This window comes from Garra rufa, chromosome 9 (assembly GCF_049309525.1).
Source record: "Garra rufa chromosome 9, GarRuf1.0, whole genome shotgun sequence".
Lineage (NCBI taxonomy): Eukaryota > Metazoa > Chordata > Actinopteri > Cypriniformes > Cyprinidae > Garra > Garra rufa.
In genome coordinates, this window is record NC_133369.1 from 11,447,993 (window position 1) to 11,475,767 (window position 27,775).

General features: G+C 35.9%; 1 protein-coding gene across 6 annotated transcripts in view; it reads left to right on the plus strand.

The window, feature by feature from the left end:
- slc4a7 (solute carrier family 4 member 7) overlaps nucleotides 1–27,775 on the plus strand; it is a 61,836-nt gene that overhangs the window by 28,133 nt on the left and 5,928 nt on the right. For 4 of the 6 annotated variants that reach the window (XM_073846925.1, XM_073846928.1, XM_073846927.1 and 1 more), the window contains exons 3-24: nucleotides 2,291–2,434; nucleotides 2,553–2,691; nucleotides 3,902–4,062; nucleotides 4,151–4,339; nucleotides 8,787–8,902; nucleotides 10,553–10,615; nucleotides 12,652–12,809; nucleotides 12,976–13,063; nucleotides 13,872–14,018; nucleotides 14,702–14,805; nucleotides 17,144–17,318; nucleotides 17,538–17,671; nucleotides 19,243–19,488; nucleotides 19,568–19,673; nucleotides 20,433–20,594; nucleotides 20,668–20,781; nucleotides 22,771–22,932; nucleotides 23,005–23,256; nucleotides 24,813–24,881; nucleotides 25,020–25,193; nucleotides 26,612–26,743; nucleotides 27,663–27,757. In XM_073846925.1, coding sequence (XP_073703026.1) covers nucleotides 2,291–2,434; nucleotides 2,553–2,691; nucleotides 3,902–4,062; nucleotides 4,151–4,339; nucleotides 8,787–8,902; nucleotides 10,553–10,615; nucleotides 12,652–12,809; nucleotides 12,976–13,063; nucleotides 13,872–14,018; nucleotides 14,702–14,805; nucleotides 17,144–17,318; nucleotides 17,538–17,671; nucleotides 19,243–19,488; nucleotides 19,568–19,673; nucleotides 20,433–20,594; nucleotides 20,668–20,781; nucleotides 22,771–22,932; nucleotides 23,005–23,256; nucleotides 24,813–24,881; nucleotides 25,020–25,193; nucleotides 26,612–26,743; nucleotides 27,663–27,757 — 3,130 coding nt within the window. Of the gene's footprint in view, nucleotides 1–2,290; nucleotides 2,435–2,552; nucleotides 2,692–3,901; nucleotides 4,063–4,150; nucleotides 4,340–6,148; nucleotides 6,572–8,786; nucleotides 8,903–10,552; nucleotides 10,616–12,651; nucleotides 12,810–12,975; nucleotides 13,064–13,871; nucleotides 14,019–14,701; nucleotides 14,806–17,143; nucleotides 17,319–17,537; nucleotides 17,672–19,242; nucleotides 19,489–19,567; nucleotides 19,674–20,432; nucleotides 20,595–20,667; nucleotides 20,782–22,770; nucleotides 22,933–23,004; nucleotides 23,257–24,812; nucleotides 24,882–25,019; nucleotides 25,194–26,611; nucleotides 26,744–27,662; nucleotides 27,758–27,775 lie in introns of all 6 variants that reach the window. The other 2 variants (XM_073846929.1, XM_073846926.1) reach the window with 2 other exon arrangements.

The window sequence follows — 27,775 nt, forward strand, 5'->3', positions numbered from 1 at the left end:
TGCCATCTGAGTGCCTTGTTTGATTATTGTAATTAGTAAGAACCAAGATGGGTTTTCACTGGCATGCAGCTCTGCACAGGGCTGTTGTTTTTGAAGCTGGTGTTTAGGGGAGTGTCGAGATAATATGGGATGAAGCTTTAGTATTGGTCGACCCACCTCCACCCCCCATTCCCTATTGCTCACAACGTGTTGCTTTGTATCTTCCCAGCTGTTCGCTTCTTCATCTAAATATGTTTTCCATGTAAACTAAAACCAGTAATTGCCATTAGCGTTTAAATTATTTAATTATGTCCTTGGAGACCTTTGACCTCAGTGTGTATGCAAGTCAACACTGACTCTGCTCATTGTGGAATGCATGCATGGGAGGATTCTTTGCTGGTTTTGTGACGTAGTTGCATTTCCTCAATGTGTCTTGAATGTTTTCAAGAGCTGACAAAGTGTGCACTTGGCTCTTAGCCTCCTTTGCATTCTTTGCGCAGACAAGCGTGTGAAATTGGTGTAGACACAGCAGGCGTTTACACAGACCACACATGGGTTCGCGCACATCCCGCCCTCACACTACGAGCCGGCTGAATGAAGTTAGCTTTAAATTGCTTGGTGTTTTCTTTCCTTGTTCACATCGCTCTTGTGACGCATGCAGCCTCTGCTTCTCAGAAGCCTACCCCCAACAATAACTCAGGCATGGGAGACAGATTAAACTTTTAAGCTTCTCTTAAAGGACGCCAGAGACAGTTAAGATGTTATTTATGTGTTTGTTAAAAGCGCACCGGTTTTCTCGCACAGTTTGTTCACAGTGTCAGATTGGTTTACGTAAGAGGGGTGCTCACCAGAAGTTTGGTATATGTGACCCTGGACCACAAAACCAGTCTTAAGTAGCATGGGTGTATTTGTAGCAATAGCCAAAAATACATTGTATGGGTCAAAATTATCAAAAAAAAAAAAAATTATGCCAAAAATCATTAGGATATTAAGTAAAGATCATGTTCCATGAAGATATTTTGTAAATTTTCTACTGCAAATATAACAAAATTCAATTTTTGATTAGTAATATGCATTGCTAAGAACTTCATTTGGACAGCTTTAAAGGCGATTTTCTCAATATTTAAATTTTTCAATCAAATAGTGGTATCTCAGCCAAATATTGTTCTATCCTAACAAACCATACTTCAACGGAAAGCTTATTTGTTAAGCTTTCAGATGTATAAATCTCAAAAATAAAAAAAATGACCATACAATGTTAGTACAATGTTATTTCCTCCATATTCTACATTTCCTTAAAGGTGACATCTGAAAAATATTACTTTTCCGTGTTTAATTGCTATTATCTGGTCCCTGGTGCATCTACCAACTCAGAAAAATGTGAAAAAGAACAACCTAGCAATTTTTTTGGTAAGCCTTTCTCTGCAAGCATGTGAAAAAACAAGCTGCTCAGATTTTGGTCCTCCATGACATAGAAAGGGGATCTTATTATTATATATAATATTACCACCCTTTAATGTTTCCATCCGCCAAGTGACAATGATGTACCAGTTCTAATGACATGGCAAAAGTCCAAGCTAAGCTTGCTAACTGTTCTGTCTTTGACTGCGCAGACAACCACAGAACACTATTTAGAGTCCCAGCCTCAAAGGAGACGAGAGCAGTGGATTTATTGATTTAGCTACTGTATATTACGCTGCTGTCACGCAGATCTAATATAAACGTGCAATTTCCTTCATAGCTGTTTACCATCACATACATAACCAACTGTTTTTGTAACTCCTGTCTGATTTAACATAAACCCATGTGTATTTGACAGTTTAAGCGCAATGAGACATGAAAGAGAAGTTTACTGCACATGCCATGTGACACATTCTGTGCACATGCTTTGAATGTGTGCCCTCAGAAAACCTTGTATCAGAAGTTTAAATGAATATGACTTTAAAATTTATAATTTCAGTGTGATAGACATGATAATCAAAACCAAACAGATGTTTTTGGTAGAATATCTGAGGTACAGCCCTGTTCTGAAAAAGGAGGCAGAAAACAACAGTTCATTTGAATTTAAAGAGAAATGCTTGAAAACAGCGCATTTCTGCTTTCACTCAAAATTGGCATTTTTTAAATTAAATGTGAAATGTGGCTCAGGAAATGCTTAGTCTGGAGTTAGACAGTTCAGGCAATTAATAATTCATCTTTTGTGTCTGGAACACTGTTTGTGTGTTGTATTTGATCCTTTTTTTTTCTTGTCCATAATGGACTTCAAAAGGGCTTCCTTTTACTTGCAGTAATGAAGCCTTTCTCTTTATAGGTCACAGGGCAGTTTATGTGGGTGTACACGTGCCTTTAGGAAGACAAAGCAGGCGTAGACATCGCCACCGTGGTCACAAGCACCATCGGAAAAGGAAGGACAGAGGGTCGGAGCGAGAAGATGGGAGAGAGTCGCCAGCGTACGGTAAGAATAATGATCTATATGTGACTAATTTTCATAAATAAATGGTAATAATATTCTGATTTGCTTTTAGTGTCTTGACTCATTGGCCATGTTTTTTTTTCTTTGCTAATGACTGCAGACACTCCCTCACAGAGGGTCCAGTTTATCCTTGGCACAGAGGATGATGATGAGGAGCATATTCCTCATGACCTCTTCACTGAGCTCGATGAGCTGTCCTTCCGCGACGGTCAGGCTTACGAGTGGAAAGAGACGGCCAGGTGGGAAAACAATGTGAAGCCTCAGAGTGTGCATGTGATTGTTCTGTATTGGTTATACACTACCAGGAAAAAGTTTTTTAACAGTAAGATTTTTTTAAAGAAGTCTCTTGTGCTTACCAAGCCTGCATTTATTTGATCCAAAATACAGCAAAAACTGTATAAATGTATTATATGTATAAATATGTATAAATATTTTTACTATTTAAAATAACTGTTCTAACTAAATAAGTTTTCTGTTTGAATATATTTTAAAATGTAATTTATTCCTGTAATTTCAAAGCTAAAATTCAGCATCATTACTACAGCCTTCAGTGTCACATGATCTTTCAGAAATCATTCTAATATGTTGATTTGTTGTTCAAGAAACATTTTATTATTATTATTATTATTATTATTATTATTACTATCAATATTTAAAACAGTTGAGTAAATTTTTTTCAGGATTATTTAATGAATAGGAATATCCAAAGGTCAGCGTTTATCTGAGAAAAAAGCTTTTGTTCAAATTCAAATTATTAGAGTCAGTATGCGTTTTTGGGGGGGAAAGAAATGAATACTTTTTCTAAATTGTTTACATGCTTTAAATGTTTCAAAACAGTTATTTTAAATAGTAAAAATATTTCACAATTTTACTGGCTTTGCTGTACTTCGGATCAAATAAATGTAGGTTTGGTGAGCAGAAGATACTGCTTTAAAAACATTAAAAATCTTTCTGTTTGAAAACTTTTGACTGGTAGTGTGTATATATAACCCCAAACGATGAATTAGCCGATGTTATATAATGAAGTTATGAAATGTGTTATTGAATGTTGAAATAAATAAATAAAGATGCTATTAAATTTTAAGCATTTTTAAGCAATTTAAATTTTTAGACATGGACTTCAGCTTTGGTCCAAAAAATTTTGGTATTCAGTAGTCCCAAAAAAGTATTTAGACACGTAAAATGCCTGAATGTCATTGCATTTGATGTGGCATCTTCCAACAACATGATGTTAAACATTTTATAAAAACACTTTTTGTAGACATTTTTACAATTAATTTAAAACCAGCTGGTCTCGCTGAATTTTATGTTTGATGTTTCCTTGTGTGATTTACTCTCAAGGTGTAGTCCATTATATGAACTATTAAAAAACCTGAATGATTGACTACCAGAAAGTGTCAGAATACTTGTTTTAATAGATGGTCAACCTCACAATCCTATTTGGTGCAGGTGGTTGAAGTTTGAAGAGGATGTAGAAGATGGAGGAGACCGCTGGAGTAAGCCCTACGTCGCCACACTTTCCCTGCACAGCTTGTTTGAGTTACGGAGCTGCATTCTCAATGGCACTGTCATGCTGGACATGAGAGCAAACACCATTGAGGAGATAGCAGGTAACGTTTGGCCATTAGATAAACCCTTATAGCTCAGCATGAACAAAAAGGAACGTTTAAAAAAATGTATGTGTACTTCTATTCCCAGACATGGTATTAGACAACATGGTGGCAAATGAGCAGCTGGACGAGAGTTTGAGGCAGAAGGTGCGGGACGCCATGCTAAAGAGACATCACCACCAGAATGAAAAGAAACTCAGCAATCGCATCCCGCTCGTACGCTCCTTCGCCGACATAGGCAAGAAACATTCAGACCCACACTTGCTTGAGAGGAATGGTGAGAGATTTTGCTGTGCTTGACTTTTTCTTTCTAATATTTACTCACTTTTGAACAAGATCTATTAAAACCACCAATTACTGATCCTTTGTTCCCACTCAAAAACAAAAAAATAATGAAGGAAAGCAGGGGTACATAAGGTCCTTGAATCTGTGGCAAGCAGTTATTAAAGACATCCGGCAGGAAGTATATGTGGCTAGAAGCTCTGTTCCTTACAGCGCATTTGACACATGCATGCATGGCACGACTGATTTCAGGCCATTGCTGTGTGCTGTGTTTGGTTGCATTTGCTGTCTTTACTCACACCACAACGTCCTCAAGGGAGAGCTGCAGTCATGGTCTTGTCATTGTGTGTATAAGGCCTGTTTCACACTGTACTCATAAGCAAAGCATGAACCTGTTGCGTAACAAAACAGTGGCTGAGTTTTTTACACTAAAAATCCCTCAAAAACTTTTGACTGGTAATGTTTTTTAAAGTTTATTCTGCTCACCAAGCCTGCATTTATTTGATTCAAAGTACAACAAAAACATTTTTTTTAATATATTATTTAAAATAACTGTTTTGTATTTGAATATATTTTAAAATGTAATTTTTTTCTTTGATCAAAGCTAAATATTCTGCATCATTAGGGGTTTAGAAATTAATACTTTTATTTAGAAAGGATGTTTTAATTTGATCAAAAGCGATGATAAAGACATTTATAATGTTGCAAAGGATTTTTATTTCAGATAAATGCTGTTCTTCTAAACTTTCTATTTAGAAACCTGAGAAAATGCTACTCAACTGTTTTCAACATAATAACAATAAATGTTTTTTGAGCAGCAAATCAGAATATTATAATGATTTCTGAAGGATCATGTTGCTGCAGTAATGATGCTAAAAATTCAGCTGAAATCACTGGAATAAATTACATTTCAAAATATGTTCACATAGAAAACAGTTATTTTAAATAGTAAAAATATTTCAAAATGTTTCTGTTTTTGCTGTACTTTGGATCAAATAAATACAGGCTTGGTGGGCAGAACAGACTTCTTTAAAGAACATTAAAATTCTTATTGTTCAAAAACTTATTCAAAAATACAGTAAAGCAGTAAATTCTGAACTTTTTGATGAATAGAAGGTTCAAAAGAACAACATTTGTTAGAAACAGGAATCATTTGTAACAACTATATATATTATAAATTAAGGCATCCATGCTAATTCAGTTACTTGACCCCAAATTTTTGAACTGACTAATCCGTGTTGATTGGAACTCCAAAATCTATCTTTAAATTGCTTAAATTATGGATTACTGAATGGAAAGTGCTGCATGTTCAGGAAACTGCATGTGGGACTTTCCTAAAAACCCAACATTTTTATTGTTGTATTTTGCTTCATGGGAAAAAGTGTATAGAAAAAAGTTTGTGTTGACTAAACAGCATTTTCAGAGAGTTGTTGTGTTGCAAAAATAGGCTGCATTCAGAAACATCTGTGAAACAGGCCTAACTCTCAGAGTTGAATAAGGGTTCTATAATGGTTTACAACCAAAATAAAGCTAGCAAAATAAATTCAAATGTAATGTTAATGCTCTGTGTGTGATGGTCATGTCTTTGGGTGTTGAATCATGTGACTGATTTGCACTGTCCGTTCTTGCCACCATCTCACCCTCTCACTTCATTCTAACACTCCCAGCACTCTCCTCTCAACATATTTGCTTTTTATTTTATTCATCAATGTTATTTTACTCCATCTGCAGTCTGTTTACTTATTTTTCCTCTCTTCGTACTTCTCCGCTGATCCTTTTTGACCTCCTGCTCTGGTCCCATCAGGGGAGGGTCTCTCAGCCTCCCGTCTGTCCCTCCTTAGACGTACTTCCTCCATCTCCAGTCCCCCCAGATCGCGCCGTCCCTCCAGAGAGTCCCGCGGTTCCCGTTCCTCCATCATTCTCAACCAGCTTCTGCCGAGCGCCAACTCCTCCCCTTCCGCCTCCCCCAATGCCTCTCCTTACGCCACCCCTCAAAACACCCCCCCCACTGCCCACCGCGCTTCATCATCTCTCCGCTCCCCAGGACCCTCTCAGCAGGGACCCGAGCTGCTGGTGGCGCGGGGATGGAGAGAGGACATTCCAGAGGTCGTGGTGTTCCCACCCGAGGAGGAGGAGGAACCACAGTCATGGTTTTCCGCCACTCAGGAAGAGCAGGTGGCGCATGACCCGGGCAGGCTGGCACCGCTCTTGCCCCCACCACAGTCAGGCAAATATCCAGCCCATCAGCATGATGTGTCACCTGCATGATACATTTGCTCGGCCTCTCACTCTTTATATTTGTCATGAGTGTTTGAGCCCAGAAAACAGTCAAAATTACATTAGTTTTTTTTTTTCCTTCAATTTTTAAAATAGAAATAATGCTTTACAGCATGTCCTAATTAGCGATGGGCATTTTAAATGCATTATTTTCATTTGAACTACTGTTCAAAAGTTTGCAGTCAGTAGTATTTGTTTTGAAAGGGAACCCTATAAGGCTTAATATAATGCAAATTATGTCTCTTAATAAAATATGTAGTATTAAACCCATTAAAAATTTACATTATTTTAAAAATCCACATTGTTTTATACATATTTTGGCCATTATATCGATGACGTCCAGTGCTTGCACTACCTATTCGCTATATAGTCGCTATTTTTTTCCACAACACAACACGGAATACACAACTCTGAAAATAAAATACTGATACAATGACCACAGCTACTTTACAAACACTTTTTCGACCCCCCAATTTTTTTGTTTTGTTTAAATTTCCTTATAATGGTTTCAAAATAAGATGCAACTCCAACTACCTATGCTTTTATTTTGGAACAAAAAAAAAAGATTTTACATTTTAAATATTTTGTATGCAAACCTAAAAACCTCTCACCAACAACTTGCAAAGCTCAGACTTCAGTAGGAAAGTGTAAGTGTGTATATATGCATTAAAATTTAAAATATATGCAGTTTATTTTTTTCATTAATTGCAAAACCGAACCTGGAGTTAAACATGAAAAAAGATCTGGTGCATGCTCTTTTCAATGGCAATACCTCCAACATTGTCTGTCACATTTTCTCCTTTCTCTTTCTCAAACCTGTCTTTCACACCCTGCCCTCTATCACCCTGAATTGTATTTCAGTGTGTTTTTGTGTCACACTATGTCCCCACTTGTTTTTCTTAAATTTCACCATGACCAATCCATCAGGTGTTTCCATGAGAGATCTTGACTGTCCATATAAGGCATTTCGACTTGGCACTGTGTTTTATCATTTTACCCCACATGCACATCCAGAAAATCTAGCAGCTTTTTTTAAACTTGACATTTAAGCATTCATTAATGGTGTTTTGTACAGTGACCTCAAGAAGTATTTGAATTAGCATCTTTAGCATTAAATACAAAACGTCTCATAATTACAAAAATGATGCTTTAAAAGTGTTCAAATACTGTTTGGAGCCACTGTATCACTTGCATACAATTCTGTATCATGCAAGCTTATGAGAACTTCATTTCGATCTATAATTTTACTGTCTGGGTTTGTTAAAGGTCTTCCGCACTCAATAAGGTCACAGGTTGCTACTCTAGCTGTTGGGGCACATGCACACCAGTAACTGGGTCAATATAATTAATCACCAAACTATGAGGGGTGGTAGTACCTCACTAATAAATGATGTCATGCTAAGGAGCGAAAAGCTTCCCGTGTTGCTTTAGGTCATTGGCCTCTTGGACTACACTTAATTCCAGAAGTGTAAACTGAGCCAGTTGAAATGGGAGTGGGTGATGTCATAGGGTTGCTCCATGTTGTACTTTGCTGCGTTCATGTTGGCAGAGCGTGCAGCTTGAGTGCTTGCAAACCTGACCGGGCTCTCGGGACTGACATTAAACAATTGCAATGACTGATTTGTCTGTTCCATGTGTTTACAGGGAAGACCATAGAAGGAGGGTCTTTTTGCTCCCTTTATTTTTAAGTTTGCTTGACGTCAGGCGGCAGGCTCAGATAGCAGGAGAGCTTGTTTCCACGAAATGTCATCCCAGGCCTACACAGTTTTACAGTGCCTCTTTTAGGATATAGGGAGATGTTCTTTAATCGCTGCCCTGTGTGAAGCTAAAAATCCTTATGTTGGAAGCCAGGAACAGTTTGTTATGCCTCAGCTAATGGTTTAACCGTAATGCTCTCCTCAAATGAACTCATCCTGTCGTTCCATAAAAAGGTCTATCCAACAAATTCTCTGGGGATATCACTTTCTAAACGTTTAAGCCTTACAGCATAGCATCTATGAATGTACACACTGTAGTGTGATGTTATCCAGAAAGCATGTGACCTACTCTGCATGTCCACACTCCAGACCACACAATGAGTGTGCAGTTAACCTCCCCTGCATATCATAGCTTTGAGTCACAATGTACATCTAACCACCAGTTTCCTCGTTTTTTCATCCCAACAGGTCTTCTTGCGTCCCCCCAGTCGGCCCCGGGGAGCCTGGAGAACAGTAAGCCCAGTGAAAGCCGTATAAATGGCACCGGAGGCAGCAGGGAAAACAGCACTGTGGACTTTAGCAAGGTGAGCTCCCTCTACATCATGTCCTGTTGTAAATATTGTCAATAGTTTTCGCAAAATTGACATTTGTCCTTGGCCTTGGAACACAATACATTTTTTAGACATGTGAACAAGGATGCAGTTTTTTCAAACAAATGAAGTAAGCTGTGACCAGGAACTGTTAGACCATTAAAGTTTTTATATTACACCATATAAAGTGATTCATGTGATTCAAAATGATTCCCAAATGATCATGAGACCTTACATTGTTTGAGGTTCATGCACCTTTAGCCATGTAACTCTTATAAAAGAAAGCTGGTCATTGCATTTATAATTTCTGTATTCCAGTGCTTCATAGTAGGCCAGTTTGTTAAATAATTGTGGGATATGAACATTTGCTTTACCTGTTTTTAGAATTAATATTACTGTGCATGATTCTTGCTGTAATTTGAAGCACCTTTTAGATGAGAGAGGTTTTTAAAGTGGATTAATAGCCATTACTATTATTATTATTATCAATACACTGCTGTTCAAAAGTTAATGTTTTTAAAGGAATCTCTTCTGCTCATCAAGGCTGCTTTTATTAGATCAAATACAGAAAGAAAACATTAAAATTGTGAAATATTATTACAATTTAAAATAACGGTTTGTGTTTTACTATACTTTAAAGTATAATTTATTTCTGTTATGCAAAGCTGAATTTTCTCCAGTCATTACTCCAGTCTTCAGTGTCACATACTTCAGAAATCATTTGTATATGCTGATTTATTATCAATGTTGAAAACTGTTGTGCTGCTTAATGTTTATTTGAAACCTGTGATACTTGCTGAATAAAAGTATTAATTTCTATCAAAAAAGAAAAAAAAAATTAATGGCCCTAAACCTATATACTGTAAACCTGTATTTTGTCAAAAAAAATTATAAATGCTATTAATAACGTTTTATTCAAAAAAATTATTTAGCAACTTTCAACATTCATAATAAATCAGCATATCAGAATGATTTCTGAAGGATCATGTAACACTGAAGACTGAAGAAAATTCAGCTTTGCATCACAGAAATAAATTATATTTTAAAGTATATTAAAATAGAAAACTATTATTTTAAGTTGCAATACTATTTCACAATATTACAGTTTTTTTCTGTAGTTTTGATCAAATAAACGCAGCCTTGATGAGCATCTTTAAAAAACATTAAAAATCTTACTGATCCTGAACTTTTGAACAGCATATTTTTCTTTTGGCCCAATTATGCATTTCAACAAACCTTCTTTTTTTTTTTTTTTCCCAAATTGTTCAACCCTAGTTTTTGTTTCTGTAATCAGTCTTAGAAAATGTATATCTATTATACACCATAATGTAAGTTATCAGTGTTAAAATACAAATAATTATCACAAAATCGTTTAAACTGTTTTGGAAGCATTGTTTTTTTTCCACCAACTGTTTTATAAACATGTCATAGTGTAATTCAGGTTTGCAAGCAGATTGTAAGTAAAGGATGAAGTTAAAATTTAAATAGGAGATTATTACTGTTTTTGGTGCAAAACACTATTATAAGTGGATCAAATGACCTGTTTAATTACTGGTACTGGTTCTGATAATAAAAGTCTCATGGCAAGATAGCAGATATATTCCAAACACTGAACGCTTTCCGTGTCTGTCTGATTGGTATCAGGACAGCCAATCCCCTTTTCACTGTAGTTGCGGCTCTCTTGGAGGGGGCGGCAAAAGGCCTACTGTAAGTCTTTACACCGTTATAACAACCTGTCTTCCAGTGTGTCGTCATCGAGTGTTTCATGAGTGTTTCTGGTCTTCTGTGATGTCTTCTTGAGTGGTTAACCATGGTTTGATTACTGTATTGTGTGTTGTGATTTAATGACGTTTGAAGTGTCTTGCAAGAAGGAACAATGTTACACAGTTGAGGTCAAATGTTTACATACATCTTGCAGAATCTGCAAAATGGTAATTCTTTTACCAAAATAAGAGATATCATACAAAATGCATGTTATTTTTTTTTTAGTTCTGATTTAAATAAGATATTTCACATAAAAGAGTGTACAAGAGAAAAGAATTGTTGAATTTATTAAAATGACCCCGTTCAAAAGTTGATTCTTAATACTGTGTTGTTACTGTTATTTTTTTGGGTGTAGTGATGGTTGTTCATGAGTCCCTTGTTTGTCCTGAACAGTAAACTGCCCGCTGTTCTTCAGCGATGCATTAAGAGCCAGGGGTGTAAACTTTTGAACAGATTGAGGATGTGTACATTTTTCTTATTTTGCCTACATATGATTTTTTTTTTTTTTTCATTTAGTACTGCCCTTCAGAAGCTACAGAAGATGCTTACATGTTTCCCAGAAGACAAAATAAATTAAATTTACTCTGATCTCCAAAAGTTTTCACCCCCTGGCTCCTAATGCATAGTTTTTCTTCTGGAGCATCAGTGAACGTTTAAACCTTCTGTAATAGTTGCATATGAGTCCCTCAGTTGTCCTCAGTGTGAAAAGATTGATCTCAAAGTCATACAGCCATTGTTGAAAAGGGTTCAGCATTTTGTGGGACCTGAAGGATTTTTCTGAAGAACAGCAGGCAGTTTAATTGTTCAGGACAAGCAAGGGACTCATGAACAACTATCACTAAACAAACAAACAAACAAACAAACAAAAAAAAACAGCTGTGGATCATTTAGATATGTAAACTTTTGAACTTGGTCATTTTTTTTAAATTCAAAATTATTTTCTCTTGTGGACTATATGTAAACGTCTTTTTAAATGTGAAATATCTTATTTAGGCCAGTACTAAATAAAAAATAACATGCATTTTGTATAATCCCTTCTATTTTGGTAAAAAAAAAAAAAGAACATTTTGCAGATTCTGCAAGGTGTATGTAAACTTTTGACCTCAATTGTATTCATACTAAACATTTTTAAAAATCCTTTTTAAATGTTTATTACTGGGACAGTTTGATGCTGTATTGTATCTATTGTAGCCAGAAGGGTAACGTAAGGTTACCAAATATCTTGAAGTTTCAATTGAAACGTAGTGAAGTCTTGGTTTGAACGAATTCTCACAGTCTTATGTTTTATTATCACAGCTTTGTTTCAAAATATAACAGAAACCCTAGACTGATGTCTACCTAGTTCTGGATGAGTAAAATCACTGGAAGAAGATCGGCAGTGTTCTTTACCTGGTTTAACTTGATAGTTTGTTTTGATTCTGCAATTGAGCCTGAACTTCAGATGATGTCCTGTTTTTTTTAGGAGTTCAATGACATCTTCCCATGAATTCTGATCCTGGTTAGAAAAACGTGACTCGCTAAGAAAAAAACATTTCTCCAGACTGAACTGGTCTAGATTCTGCTGTCCTGTGGATTGTGAAATATCACTCCTCTCTCATGTGTCAGTGGTTTGGTCTGTCATGTGGTTGTGCAATTGTTGCTTTTGTTCATTGGCAATGGTTTATCATAGAATTGTTTCTCGTAATTTATATTAGTGTGTTTTTCATATTCATTTGAAGTTCCTTGATCGCCATGTTAAACTGGCTTAATCAGAGTTTGGCAGAAATCTAGTTCCTGCAGTCTTGAAACCTGTTTTAATTATTGCATGATTACCAGAAATGAATAATCCCCGTCAAATGTCCCACACAGTTTTGCCAGTAGACTAATTCGACTAGCAGGTTTTGTAATACTGTGTAATGTGGTTTAACTCTAACAACATACTTCCAGGAAACCAATCCTTCATTCATGATCATAAACATCTACTTTTTTGTGCATTCAAGGTGGACATGAATTTCATGAAGAAAATTCCTCCGGGCGCTGAGGCTTCAAATGTTTTGGTGGGGGAGGTTGATTTCCTTGAGCGTCCAATCATTGCCTTTATCCGTCTCTCACCTGCTGTTCTTCTCACTGGACTGACCGAAGTGCCCGTTCCCACAAGGTAGAGCTCAAGCACCCCTGAAAACATGACTTGCTTTTGCATAAACGTATGAATAGCTTAAGTACATGTCTAATCACTGGTATTGTATGTGAAGCCTTTTATGCAACTTTTTCCTGTAGTTTTATTTCGTAAATTTTTTTTTTTTTTTTTTTTTTTTTTTTTTCAGGTTTCTCTTTTTGCTGTTGGGGCCTTTCGGTAAAGGGGGCCAATACCATGAGATTGGCAGGTCGATAGCCACTTTAATGACAGATGAGGTGAGGCGTCATCTTTGAATAAGGCTATGTTTACTAGTCTATGTGCCTATAGCTCAAACAGCAGAGTATTGGATCAGTTACCAAAGAATTCATAAACTAAAAAGATGTGTATACCCTAAATGCAATGGATAAAAGCATCTATCAAAATCATACATGTAAATAATAATGTAATTTGATATGAATAAAATGAGGGCTGTCAGAGATAGTACAGATTCAGTTGGTTATACCGCCTTTGCTTCTTGCATCTTGGATCTTTTTTTATATTAAGTATCTTTATGGTTTTGTTATGTGAACAATGACAATTCAGGGTATTAAACAGACTTTATTTATTTATATAGTAAATTTTCAAATAGTGAAAGTAACACCATTTATAATGTTACAAATTTCTGTTTTAAATAAAATATTTGTTGTCTTGAACTTTCATGAAAGAATACTTAAAATCATAACAGTCATCAAAATGTTTGTTGAGTACCAAATCAGCATATTAGAATGATTTCTGAAGGATCATGTGACACTGAAGACTGGAGTAATGATGCTGAAATTTCAGCTTTGCATCACAGGAATTAATTCAATTTCAAAATAATCTTACAAAGCTGTTTTTTGATTTTATAAATGCAGCTTTGAAGAGCAAAAAAAGACTTCTTTATAAAACATAAGTTTTTATGAACCCAAACTTTTGAACAGTATTGTAAAGACAATTTTAAGGAAGCTCAGCTTGTCTTTACTGATAATCATAATTTTAGGATTGCTGCAGTTTCATTTATTTCTGCATAATCACATTTTCATGTCTTCTCTAACACCATGACAGATCTTTCATGATGTAGCATACAAAGCCAAAGACAGGAACGACCTTCTGTCCGGCATAGATGAGTTCTTGGACCAGGTGACAGTTCTGCCTCCAGGAGAATGGGACCCTACGATACGAATCGAGCCACCTAAAAGCGTCCCATCTCAGGTAATCATTGCCTCAGAGATTTAAAGTTGAACCTTGAAGTTCTAGTAACCAGAGGTTTGCTGGTTCAGTCTCTACAAGAAGCCAGTCATGAGCCACTGGGTTAAAGGATTAGTTCAGTCCTGAATTAAAATTTCCTAATACTCTACTCACCCCCATGTCATCCAAGATGTCCATGTCTTTCTTTCTTCAGTCTAAAACAAATTAAGGTTTCTGAGGAAAATATTCCAGGATTTTTCTCCATATAATGGACTTCAATGGGGATCAACTGGTTGAAAGTCCAAATTGCAGTTTCAATGCAGCTTCAAAGGGATCTACATGATTTTACCTTTTTTGTAAAGGGTGTTTGACTTTCTTTGCATGTTTACTTTGTAAACACTGGGTCGGTACTTCTGTCTACAATACATCACACGTGACTTTTCCGAGCTAGTGCAAGATGAGCGTTTGTGGTTAAAAAGTATATACATTTTTATTTTTTAGAAAATGGCTGATCGTTACGCTAGATAAGACCCTTATTTTTCAACTTGGACTGTTTGGAGCTCTTTGAAACTGCATTGAAACTGCAACTGAAGAAAGAAATAGATTGAACATCTTGGGTGACATGGGATTAGTAAATTATCAGGAAATTTTAATTCTGAAGTGAACTGATCCTTAACAGAGGGTTGTTTACTTTTTTATGTCTGCAGGAGAAGAGGAAGATGCCTTCTATGCCTAATGGCTCTACTCCTCTATCAGACATGATCAAAGAAGAGGAACACCAAACTGGACCTGAACTCCAGAGGACAGGACGGTCAGAGCTAGCCTAACCTCTACCATTTATATACTGCATACATCAACTGTATGTACTGATGTACAGTGAGGGAAACATTTATTTGATCCCCAGCTGATTTTATGTGTTTTCCCACTGACAAAGGAATGATCAGTCATGATTTTAATGGTAGGTTTATTTGAGCAGTGAGAGACAGAATAACAGAAAACATGACTTAGCTAAACCCATGTTGGCAATCACAGAGGTTAGACATTTCTTGTAGTTGACCACCAGGTTTGCACACATCCCAGGAGGGACTTTGGCAGCTCAAACCTTCAGCTCCCTCCACAGATTCTCTATGGGATTAAGGTCTGGAGACTGGCTAGGCCACTCCAAGACCTTAATGTGCTTTTTCTCGTCCATCGTCCCTTTGATGCAGTTCAGTTGTCCTGTCTCCTTAGCAGAAAAACATCCACAAAGCATAATGTTTCCACCACCATGTTTGATAGTGGGGATGGTGTTCTTGGGGTTATAGGCAGCACTCCTCCTCCTCTAAACATGTTGAGTTGATGCCAAAGAGCTCGATTTCGGTCTCATCTGACCGCAACACTTTCACGTAGTGTGTTACCAATTGTTTAATTGGTGACAACGCTCCCAGCTGCCTTGAGATCATTGACAAGATCCTCCTGTGTAGTTCTGGGCTGAGTTCTGGGCTTACCGTTTGTGTTTCTTCCATTTGCGAATAATCACACCAACTGTTGTAACCTTCTCACCAAGCTGCTTGGAGATGGTCTTGTAGGCAATTCCAGCCTTGTGTAGGTCTACAATCTTGTCCCTGACATCCTTGGACAGCTCTTTGGTTTTGACCATGGTGGAGAGTTTGGAATCTGATTGATTGATTGCTTCTGTGGACAGGTGTCTTTTATACAGATTTATACAGAACAAACTGAGATTAGGAGCACTCCCTTTAAGAGAGTTTCAGTTTATGACCACCTAGGAGCCAGAAATCTTGTTGGAGGATAGGGGATCAAATACGTATTTCACTCATTAAAATGCACATCAATTTTTTTTTTTAAATGGGTTTTTCTGCATTCTTTTGTTGTTATTCTGTCTCTCACTGTTAAAAAAACCTACCATTAAAATTATAGACTGATCATTTCTTTGTCAGTGGGTAAACTTACAAAATCAGCAAATATTTTTTTCCTCACTGTATGTTTGGATCCATATGAGGTGCAAAGAATATATTAGAACCGAGATTCTACTATATATCATGCCCTAAATATGGCTGATGGGATTATGTACATGACATACTTAGACGTGTTGTGCTCTTGCATTAAGCCATTAAGGTGTCTGGACTTTAATGACATGTATAAATGTGTGTCAAAGCTGAACCCTGCTGAAAACAGTGTTAGGGAGAGTGAGAATGGGGTGATGTCGGATTTACCTAAGTCTCTTTTGATGAAGGAGGACCTTATTAAACAGGCATTAAATAGAGGGGGGTAAAAATGTTTTTATGGTGCAAATTTTGTAAGCCTTTCATGTCGGAGGTATTGAATAAAGGCGGTCTATTTAACAGTGGCGCCCATCCTTTGATGTGCAGCTTAAAATGGCCTGCTGGAGACAGTTGTGTAAGAGAGCCGTCCATTAAGACGTATTTTAAGAGCCTCATAGTGCTCTGAAAATACAGGACACCCAAAGCAGCCATTAGGACAAAATGAGAAGCCCTTATAATATCATTTTCAAATGCATTTGCTAATTTTGTTTCCATTAGTGTAGTGGCTTTACATGGTTAAGTTCACTGTTAAACCAAACATTCATAATTTATATTTTATTAGAAATTAGTAAATATGTATTAATGCTAAATATATAACAACAATATTTATAATTAGTTCATTAACATCTACAAATTATTTGTGACCCTGGACCACAAAACTAGTCATAAAGGTACATTTTCTGAATAAATAAGCTTTCCATTGATGTATGGTTTGTTAGGATCAGACAATATTAAGATACAACTATTTTAAAAATCTGTAATCTGAGGGTCCAAAAAATTAAAATATTAAAAAATCAATTTTAAAGTTGTTCAAATTAAGTTCTTAGCAATGCATATTACTAATAAAAAATTTAGTTTTGATATATTTATGGAAGGAAATTTACAAAATATCTTCATGGAACATCTTTACTTAATATCCTAATGATTTTTGGCATGAAAGAAAAATTGATCATTTTGACCCATACAATGTATTGTTGGCTATTGCTATGAATATATTCTACTTACGACTGGTTTTATGGTCCAGGGTCAAATTTTTTTAAACTCCAAATTTGATTGCTTTTGTGATTATGTCCTTTTTTATTCTTTTATTTTCTTTCTTTATAACAGGATATTTGGGGGTCTGGTGCTAGACATTAAGCGAAAAGCTCCATTTTACTGGAGCGATGTGCGGGACTCTCTCAGTCTGCAGTGCTTGGCCTCCGTCCTTTTCCTCTATTGTGCCTGCATGTCCCCTGTCATCACCTTCGGAGGCCTTCTGGGGGAAGCCACCAAAAACAACATAGTGAGTCAGACTTGTAGACTAGTCTCTGTCTGGAAAGAGTTATGGAAGATTAAATCTCTAAATGTGATTTAGATTCACTGGAATCAAGAGTGTTTATTGAGCATAGTCCTTCCCTATGCCTTAAAACATATCATTTCTACTTCCACAGAATGTGTTTGTTCTTTGTTCGAAACTCTCCCACATTGTTGATAACATCTCTTTTGTCTGTGTTTGTTTTAGAGTGCCATTGAGTCTCTGTTTGGAGCTTCGCTGACCGGTGTGGCCTTCTCTCTGTTTTCTGGTCAGCCTCTCACTATCCTGGGCAGCACTGGGCCAGTTCTAGTTTTTGAGAAGATTCTTTTTAAGTTCTGCAGGTGAGGGAAACTCACTTTCAATAGTGTCACAATGTTTCTCATTCTGTCCCTCATGCATTTTACATTACATTACTATTTTATATAATTTTGCCATTTTTTAATTAAGTCCTGACCTGAATAAGATATTCCACATAAAATACATTTACATATAGTCCACAATAGAACATAATAGTTGAATTTGTAAAAATGGCCCCATTCAAAGGTTTACATGCACTTGATTCTTAATACTGTGTTGTTACCTGAATGATCTACAGCTGTGTTTTTATTTGCTTAGTGATAGTTGTTCATGAGTCCCTTGTTTACTGCCTGCGGTTGTTCAGAAAAATCCTTCAGGTCCCACAAAGTCTTTGGTTTTTCAGCATTTTTGTGTATTTGAACCCTTTCCGACAATGACTGTATGATTTTAAGATCCATTTTGTCACACTGAGGACAACTTGAGGGACTCATATACAACTATTACAGAAGGTTGAAATGCTCACTGATAATTCAGAAGGAAACATGATGCATTAAGAGCCGGGGGTGAAAACCTTTTAAATTTGAAGATCATGGTCAATTTAACTTCTGTCTTCTAGGGAAACATGTAAGCATTTTATGTAGCTTCTAAAGAGCAGTACTAAATGAAAATATGATATTTAGACAAAATAAGAAAGAATTGCACATCTTCATTCTGTTCAAAAGTTTACACCCCTGGCTCTCAATGCATAGTTTTTCTTTCTGAAGCATCAGTGAACATTTGAACCTTCTGTAATAGCTGCATATGAGTCCCTCAGTTGTCCTCAGTGTGAAAGGATGGATCTCAAAATCATACAGTCTTTGCTGGAAAAGGTTTAAATACACACACATGCTGAAAAACCAAAGAATTGGTGGGACCTGAAGGATTTTTCTAAAGAACAGCAGGCAATTTAATTTGTTCAGGTCAAACAAGGCACTCATGAACAACTACCACTAAACAAACAAACAAACAAACAAACAAACAAACAAAACAAAAAAACTGCTGTGGATCATTCAGCTAACAACACAGTATTAAGAATCAAGTGTATGTAAACCTTTGAACAGGGTTGTTTTTAATGTTGGCAATCTCTGGTAATGTTTGTCCAGTCAAATTATTGGCTTTTAACTATTGTTTAAAAAGTTAAAATATATCAAATTAATGTATAATGTGTCACATTTCAGCCAATGGTTGACATTTCTTATCAACTACAATTTAAAAAGTGAAGTACACTTCTGATTGCTTCCTCTTATGAAAGGTTGATTATTAAACTGTAAGTATCATAGCGCCATCCACTGGTGCAGGAAAGAATTGGTTCAGCACTCACAACACACATTTTAAGTTCAGCATAGCCTCATATTAATCCTATTTGTGCAGTTATATGTTTTTGCAGTTATCTATATGTTTTATGTGTAGCAATGCAAATAACAAAAAATGCACAATTGCTTGGTTTCAGAAGCCCTTTTGTCTCTTCTCTATACAAAAACACAGCTGATTATATGAATCCCACAGAAGATTTTCTTAATTTAGCAGATGCTTTGATCCAGAGTGATATATAAATTGTCTGTTTGTCTCTCCTCAGTGACTACGGTCTTTCCTACCTCCCTCTGCGCACTAGCATCGGCCTGTGGACGGCCTTCTTGTGCATTGTGTTGGTTGCCACAGATGCCAGCTCTCTAGTGTGCTATATAACGAGATTCACAGAGGAAGCCTTCGCTGCTCTCATCTGCATCATTTTCATCTATGAGGCGTTAGAAAAACTCTTCCAGCTGGGGGAGATGTTCCCTTTTAACATGCACGACAGTTTAGACAACCTCACGCTTTACACGTAAGGATTCGCTAACTTTGTTTTTTGTTGTTTGTTATACATTATATTTTATATTTATGTTTATTTATTTTTTTCTTAGTTGTCAGTGTTCGCCTCCATCCAATATCACAGACAACATGGTACAGGCATGGAATCAGTCAGGTTTTAATCCTGAGACCATGGACTGGAGTGAGCTTGATGTGCCAGTAAGCATTTATTTCTTTGAACTACAGTTGAAGTGATTTTAATAATGCTATGTCAAGTTAACATTATGAGGAGAAATATGAATATCAAAGGTGTTAAAAGAGAATTTCACCTCCAGAATGAAAATTTTCTGGTAATGTAGTCACCCCTATGTCATCGAAGATGTTCATGTCTTACTTTATTCAGTCAAAAAGAAGTTAAGGTTTTTGAGGAAAACATTCCATACATTTTTTTTTATAGAATGGATTTCAATGGTGGCCAACGGTTTGAAAGTCCAAATTGTGGTTTCAATGCAGCTTCAAAGGACTCCACACAATCCTAGCTGAGGAATAAGGGTCTTATCTAGCAAAACGATCAAGTCATTTTCTTAAAAAAATTAAAATTTGTATACTTTTCAACCACAAATGCTTGTCTTGCACTACCCTGCGATGCACATGTGCGTTTTCACGCATTGCGTAATCACGTTGGCAAAGTCACGTGTGGTTGGTTTTTCGTCTGTGTATACATTTAGTATTTTTCTTAGAAAATGGCACATCGTTTTGCTAGATAAGACCCTTATATCTTGGCTGGGAATGTGTAGAGCCCTTTGAAGCTACCTATGGAACTTTTATTAAAAGTAAAAAAAAAAATTTTTTTGTTCTCTTGGTTTCTTAATCATGAAAGCTCAACAAGTTTAAAATCATTTTAGTTGCTCTTGTATCCATATCAAATAAATCAAATGCCTTTAATTATTACCTACTATTTTTTTCTCTTTTTAAAAGACTTGCAAGAAACTCAATGGCGAGTTTGTGGGTCCTGCGTGCGGACATAACGGCCCGTACATCCCTGATGTCTTGTTCTGGTCTGTCATTCTGTTCTTCACCACTTTCTTCCTGTCATCCTTCCTCAAGCAGTTCAAGACCAAGCGCTATTTCCCCACTAAGGTCAGTAGAGTCATGTGCTGATCATGTGCTGATAGGGTGTTATTTACTCTAACATTTGATTTCTGTCCTCCAGGTCCGCTCTTCAATCAGTGACTTTGCAGTTTTCCTAACCATCATGATTATGGTTTTGGTTGATTACTTGGTGGGCGTCCCCTCTCCTAAACTACACGTCCCAGATACCTTCGAGGTACTATGAATGTCATTTTCTATTATCAGTTTATTTTTGTTCATCTTGTTAGTTGTTAAACTAGTTTCAACAAATCATGTTTGGCTGGTTTGAAGGCTTTTGGACTTTCGACCTTTGTTTACAATCTAAATTTGGCCAAAAGTTAATTGTCCAAAAGTTGGAATCCGTATTTCTCAGAACACCTACTTGCATGGCTTATCTTCGAAAACAGTTGAAATGAGTGGATCATCATTATGTGAATGGAGGCTAAACTTTGTTGTAAATTGTCCAGAATAAACAGAAAACACACTTAGCAGGGTTTAGTTGACTCTAAACCACTCCAGCTGTTTCTGTTTTCTGTTATCCTGCTGAGCTTTGACTATTGATTTAACCTCTCTTGTCCAACTGTGTTTTTCTGTAAAGCCTAAGAAGCAGGAGTTGCACTTTTATGCAAGTATTGGCATTAATCGGTAATGCTTAAAAGTGTAATAATGTTAAAACGTTTGAAATGTAAGAAATGAACACATTAGGACACATTAAATTGTTTAAAAGTGACTGAAAAGAGATTTATGAAGTTACAAAACTTTATTTTTTTAGTTTCAAATAAATGCTGTTAGTTTGAACTAATAAGCAAAAACTCTGTATGTTAGAGTGAGAGCAGAGCTGTTTTTAACATTTGATATTATTAAGAAATAATAAGCAAAAAAATCTGTATATTAGAGTGATTTCTGAAAGACTGTGACACACTAAATATTTCAAAGTAATTCTGTTTTTGGTGTATTTCTGGTCAAATAAATGCAGCCTTGGTGAGACTTCTTTTAAAAACACTTGCTGCTTGGATGCTGTTAAAGGTTGTATCAGCGATTTCTAGCCTAAAACATAAAGTGTCAATTTCAGCTGACCTTTCATCACGATCCGCTCGCTGCCTGCCCCATAAATTGTCTGTGAAAAAAAACGCGTCTCTCTGGTCAGCCTAGGGTCCGAGATATGCCAAAAAAACAATCGGCACTACCAACCTTTCCACAGATAAACAAACAGTGTTCCAACCAATCAGCGACAGGGGTTTGGTGTTGTGGACTTTCCTACTGGTGCAGGGATGTGAGGGAGGCGGAGCGAAAGTCCACAACACCAAACCCCTGACGCTGATTGGTTGGAACACTGTTTGTTTATCTGTGGAAAGGTTGGTAGTGCCGATTGTTTTTTTGGCATATCTCGGACCCTAGGCTGACCAGAGAGACGCGTTTTTTTCACAGACAATTTATGGGGCAGGCAGCGAGTGGATCGTGATGAAAGGTCAGCTGAATTTGACACTTTATGTTTCAGGCTAGAAATCGCTGATACAACCTTTAATATTGGCTTTGGTTTCAGCATTCATTTCCATTGTAAATAAGGATGCGCAGATGACCGATATTAAAATTCGATGCTATTTTATGTCTAAATAAGTTGGGAAAACTTATTTAGACATCAAGTAAATGTAGACATCAAAACATTATAATGTACAGTATAAAATATAGATATTCATTTTGAGATTTGTTATAAGTGTTATTAAACACGCTTTTTTGAGATATAGATAATGGCAAAGGTGATCTAAATGTAAAAACAGGAGAAACAAGCATGTACAATATCAACAATACAATATCAATAACAATAAATTAAAGGGATAGTTCACCCAAAAATCTAATTCTGTAATTAATTACTCAGCCTGATGTCGTTTCGAACCCATAAAATCTTTGTTCATCTTCAGAACACAAATGGAGGTATTTTTAATGAAATCCGAGTTTTCTGACCCTGCATATACAGCAATGCAACTGACACGTTCAAGGCCTAGAAAGGTAGTAAGGACATTGTTAAAATAGTCCATGTGACGTCAGTTCAGCTATTTCTTCTCTCCCATGTCAGTCTTCGACGCTTGTTCATGAGAGTACCAATTGCGCATCCCCAATAAATCACATTTTATGTCTATTATAAAGGGAAGAACACTAATGCAAAGTGTTTTCTTCTGTCCAATAGCCCACCTCTAAGAACCGAGGCTGGCTGATTTCCCCTTTGGGCGATAACCCCACATGGACTTTGTTTGCAGCAGCCATCCCTGCTCTCCTGTGCACCATCCTCATCTTCATGGATCAGCAGATCACCGCTGTCATCATCAACCGTAAAGAACACAAGCTTAAGGTCAGTTCAACACCTAATCCTGTCTCTGAGTACTGCAGCAGTCCTGGTGCTCACGATTCTGTTCTTCTGCAGAAAGGCTGCGGGTATCATCTTGACCTTCTGGTGGTGGCTGTGATGCTCGGTGTGTGTTCTGTGATGGGCTTGCCCTGGTTTGTTGCTGCCACTGTCCTCTCCATCTCTCATGTCAACAGTTTGAAAGTGGAGTCGGAGTGCTCAGCCCCGGGAGAGCAGCCCAAGTTCTTGGGTATTCGTGAACAGAGAGTTACTGGACTCATGATCTTTGTGCTTATGGGCCTGTCTGTCTTTATGACGTCTATTCTAAAGGTATGCCTTAGTTTATAGTGCAAAAATTATATAGTAATTATTAACCCTATAAATATACTGATATGCACATTTCTAAGGCCTCTTAATTGTGGTTGAAAAACTTGTTTTTCTACTGCATGATTTCTGTTGTCTGATTGATAGTTTTTACTTTTTAGCAAGTAAAGGCCTTTTAGTATCATTCAGGTCCACGTCGTGTTACATGTCTATTTGCTGTAAAATCTTGACATATTTTTATGAAGTAAACACAAGAATACATTTTATATTGGTAATATTTTAAGATGAACACTAACTGACTGACTTGATTATCCATACTATTTTTTTTTTTTTTTTTAAATATCAAATTTTAAGTTGTCTGATATGCTGTTATAGAAATCACACTAATTTACTTTTCAAGCTATCGGAATTGCATTACTTTTTGGGCATGTAAATATAAAAAAATATAGAAAATACCGTATTTTAGATCAGTTAGGGCCTCTGAAAACTGAAATGTTTTTTTCCCTCCTGAAGTATGAGCTATAGAAGCCTGATGCATCAAAAGTAATACCTAATTAAAATCAATAAATTACGCAATTATGCAATTTTTTAAATATTTTGTCTAAAAGGTTTAGTGAACTCTTCCATTGCAAAATACTCATATATATACATGTATGAAATACACTAACATTTTGAAATGTTTGTAACATTGTGAAATATTTGGACTATTTAAAGAACTGTTTTCTATTTGAATATACTTTAAAATGTTATTTATTCCTGTGATTTCAAAGCTAAATGTTTTGCATCATTACCTCAGTCACATGATTCTTCGTAAATCATTAATATTCTGATTTGCTCAAAAATATTTATTGTTTTTATTATGTTGAAAACAGCTGAGTAGAATTTTTTAAGGTTTCTTTGATAAATAGAAAGTTGAAAATATTTTGTAACATTTTTCATCTTTATGATCAATTTAAAGCATCCTTGCTAAATAAAAATATTAATTTCTATCATTTCTTTTCCAAAAAAAAAAAATAATAATAATAATTGTACTGAGTGACAGTGTGTAATGTTACTAAAGCTTTTTATTTCAGATAAATACTGATCTTTGGATCTTTCTATTCAAATAATCCTGAAACAAATGTACTCAACTGTTTTAAATATTGATATTAATAATAAAAATGTTTCTTGTACAGCAAATCAGCATATTAGAATGATTTCTGAAGGATCATGTGACACTGAAGACTGTAATAATGATGCTGAAAATTTAGCTTTTGATCACAGAATAAATTACATTTTAAAATAAATTCAAATAGCAAGCAGCTATTTTAAATAGTAATAATATTTCACAATGTTTTTGCTGTACTTTGGAGTAAATAAATGCAGGCTTGGTGAACAGAAGAGACTTCAAAAAACATTAAAAATCTTATATATACTGTATACAGTGTATATTATATTATATTATATTATATTTATTAAAAAATAAATAAGTGCATAAGACTACTAATTCCATGTCTGTCTTTCCAGTGTAAAACTGTCTTTGTAATTTTTCTTTTTCTTAATTTGTTTTTTCTAATTTATAGTTTATCCCAATGCCTGTGTTGTATGGAGTGTTCCTGTACATGGGTGTGTCCTCCCTCAAAGGCATACAGGTTAGCACACTTTTTATATTCAGTATTCACAATATTTTTTTTAAATTATAGTATTGATGTATGCCTTGATTTATGCTGCTCAGACTAAATCTGTGATGGATGCGTGGCCATGTTGTTTGTGTATTCGTTGCACTGCAGTTCTTTGACCGTATTAAACTGTTTGGGATGCCGGCAAAGCACCAGCCTGACTTGATCTACCTGAGATACGTGCCGCTGTGGAAAGTTCACATATTCACAATAGTTCAGCTCACTTGCCTGGTGCTGTTGTGGGTCATCAAAGCGTCTGCTGCTGCGGTGGTCTTCCCTATGATGGTACGTTTGATATTTACCATAAAATCTCACAGGTCCCCTTTACACGCGGTATTAACGTGCGTTTTGTGTATAGTTTTATAGATATATATTTGGGTGGAGAAATTGGATTTCAAAGAAACCTGAAAAACTCAGAATATTATAATGATTTCTGAAGGATCATGTGACTGAAGTAATGATGCAAAAAAGTCAGCTTTGAAATAAAACAAATAAATGACATTTTAAAATGTATTTCAATAGAAAACTGGTATTTTAAATAGTAACATTTTGAAATATTTTTTACTGTTTTTGGCGTACTTTGGATCAAATAAATGCAAGCTTGGTGAGACTTCTTTAAAAAACAAAAACTTTGGACTGGTAGTGTGTAATAAAATATTTTGGGCTGCCTTCAACTAAAGATTTTTCTGGTTGACTAGTAGTTGTTCATTTTAAGCATTAGTCGACTATTAGTCACACGTTTATTAATAAACCATAAAATCATAATAATGAGCCTTTAAAAAAACACAAAAAAGCTTGACACAATGCACCGGCAGTTATAATAATTATAAATGTGGCATTTCAATCTCTATAGATATATTTTTATGTCTGTAAGGAGAGTATACACAGAGTTTCAAAGTTTCAAAATCAAGTTCACAGAGACCGAGATGGCAGAAAGTGCATCCTGTTTGCTTTAATTATTTTACAAAAGCACAACGTTTCATTGTTATTGTGAGTGCACACAAATAAACGTACAGTCTTTACACATTCAAAAGATGTATTAGGCTACCTTTATCTGTATGACCAAAAGTGACGGAGCAAGAGACTGCACCTGTGCCTCCATCTGTCATGCAGCTTTCACACACCACACAGACACTAGCGCACATTTTTCTACATTAACATTAAATTGAGCTGCCATGTAAAGTTGCTACTACTTACGAATTTTAGGTTGAAAAATAATAGGTGAGGATTTGGATGCCCTGCTCGATGTATTATATTACCACATAGACCAGCCGTGTGGATTTTTTTCTGCGACTAATAACATTTTGGTCAACCAAGCCTCTTCTCTTCGACTAATGGTTAGTCGACTATTAGGGGGCAGCCCTAGAAATAGTTTTTCACATTGCATGAAGAAAATACCAATAATGGCTCCATCAAAGTAATGTACAGTGTATGATTATTTGCTGCTTAACCTCATTATTGCATTTTATATGTGTAGGTTTCTTAATTAACAAAAATGTATTATGCAGTTGGCTACATAAAATTGTCTCAGTTTTACCATGTTTATTGTAAATTTAGCACAGAAGTTGGAATCTGTCTCTGCATGCTTGTAGATTACATTTAGAAAATAGATTTTTAGAATCTTAATTCAGATTGTACTGCTCAGTGCTCATCATCCATTGTTACATGTATTTTTACTCAGGTCTTGTAATTGCCTTCTGTAGGTTCTTGCTCTGGTATTTATAAGGAAGCTTCTGGATTTCTGCTTTACGAAGAGGGAGCTTAGCTGGTTGGATGACCTAATGCCAGAAAGCAAGAAGAAAAAGGAAGACGACAAAAAGAAAAAGGCTAAAGAGGTACTTGTTCAGGATGTGATCTGAAATTTTAAAGGGGTCATGAAATGAGATGGCTAAACATCAGCTCCACATTAGTAGATCAAAGCATGCTTCTACATCGCTGCCTGTTTAGTCTTTCCCACCGATTCACACATGTAGTGTAAATAACGAGAGAGGCAAACGTAGAAACCAAATGACAAAGATGGTTTCAAAGACAAGAAGATGCTGTGCAGTGCCAAGCTGTGGAAAAAAACGACTTTTTTCATAATGTTGGGTTTAGAAGGAAGGCAGTGCAAAAACAGAGTAGAACTCGGTGCTTTGTTCACTTCATTTCATTACATTACATTACATTACATTTAGACATTTGGCAGATGCTTTTATCCAAAGCGATTTACAAAAGAGGACAATGGAAGCAATCAAAATCAACAAAAGAGCAATAACATGCAAGTGCTATGACTATGCTAAGTCTTATTTAGCCTAACGCAGTACACGTGTCAAGGTTTTTTTTAATTATGTAATAAATAAGAAAATAGAATAAAAAAAGAAAAGCAAGCTAGTATTCGAGAACTAAAAATAGATAGAATACAGCAAGAACAGAGAAGCTAGTGTTAGTTTTTTTTTTTTTTTAAGAAAACAAGCAGTAAGTAAATGGATACAGTATAAGTCTAAAAGGCCAAGTTTTTTTTTTTTTTTTTTTTTTTAGAATAGAATTAGAATAGAGGATGCTAGAGTCAGAGGGGCAAATAAAGATGGAGGAGATGTATTTTTAGCCGATTCTTTGAAGATGCAGATTTGTTTACAAACGAGGCACAATTCAACACAGGATTTTCGGAAAGCTTAAAACCAAAAGACTATGCAATGCTGAATATATTTGATCCAACAGTAATGTCACAGCACACAAGTGTGAGTAACTGTTTTTACTCTTTTTATGTCTACCCAGGAAGCACAGCGCATGATGGAGTCTGATGGAGGACTGGAGATCCCCTATGATAACGGTGACCATCTGGAAATCCCGGTGAAGACCCTTAAAGTCAGGTTGGTAAAAGTAGCTCA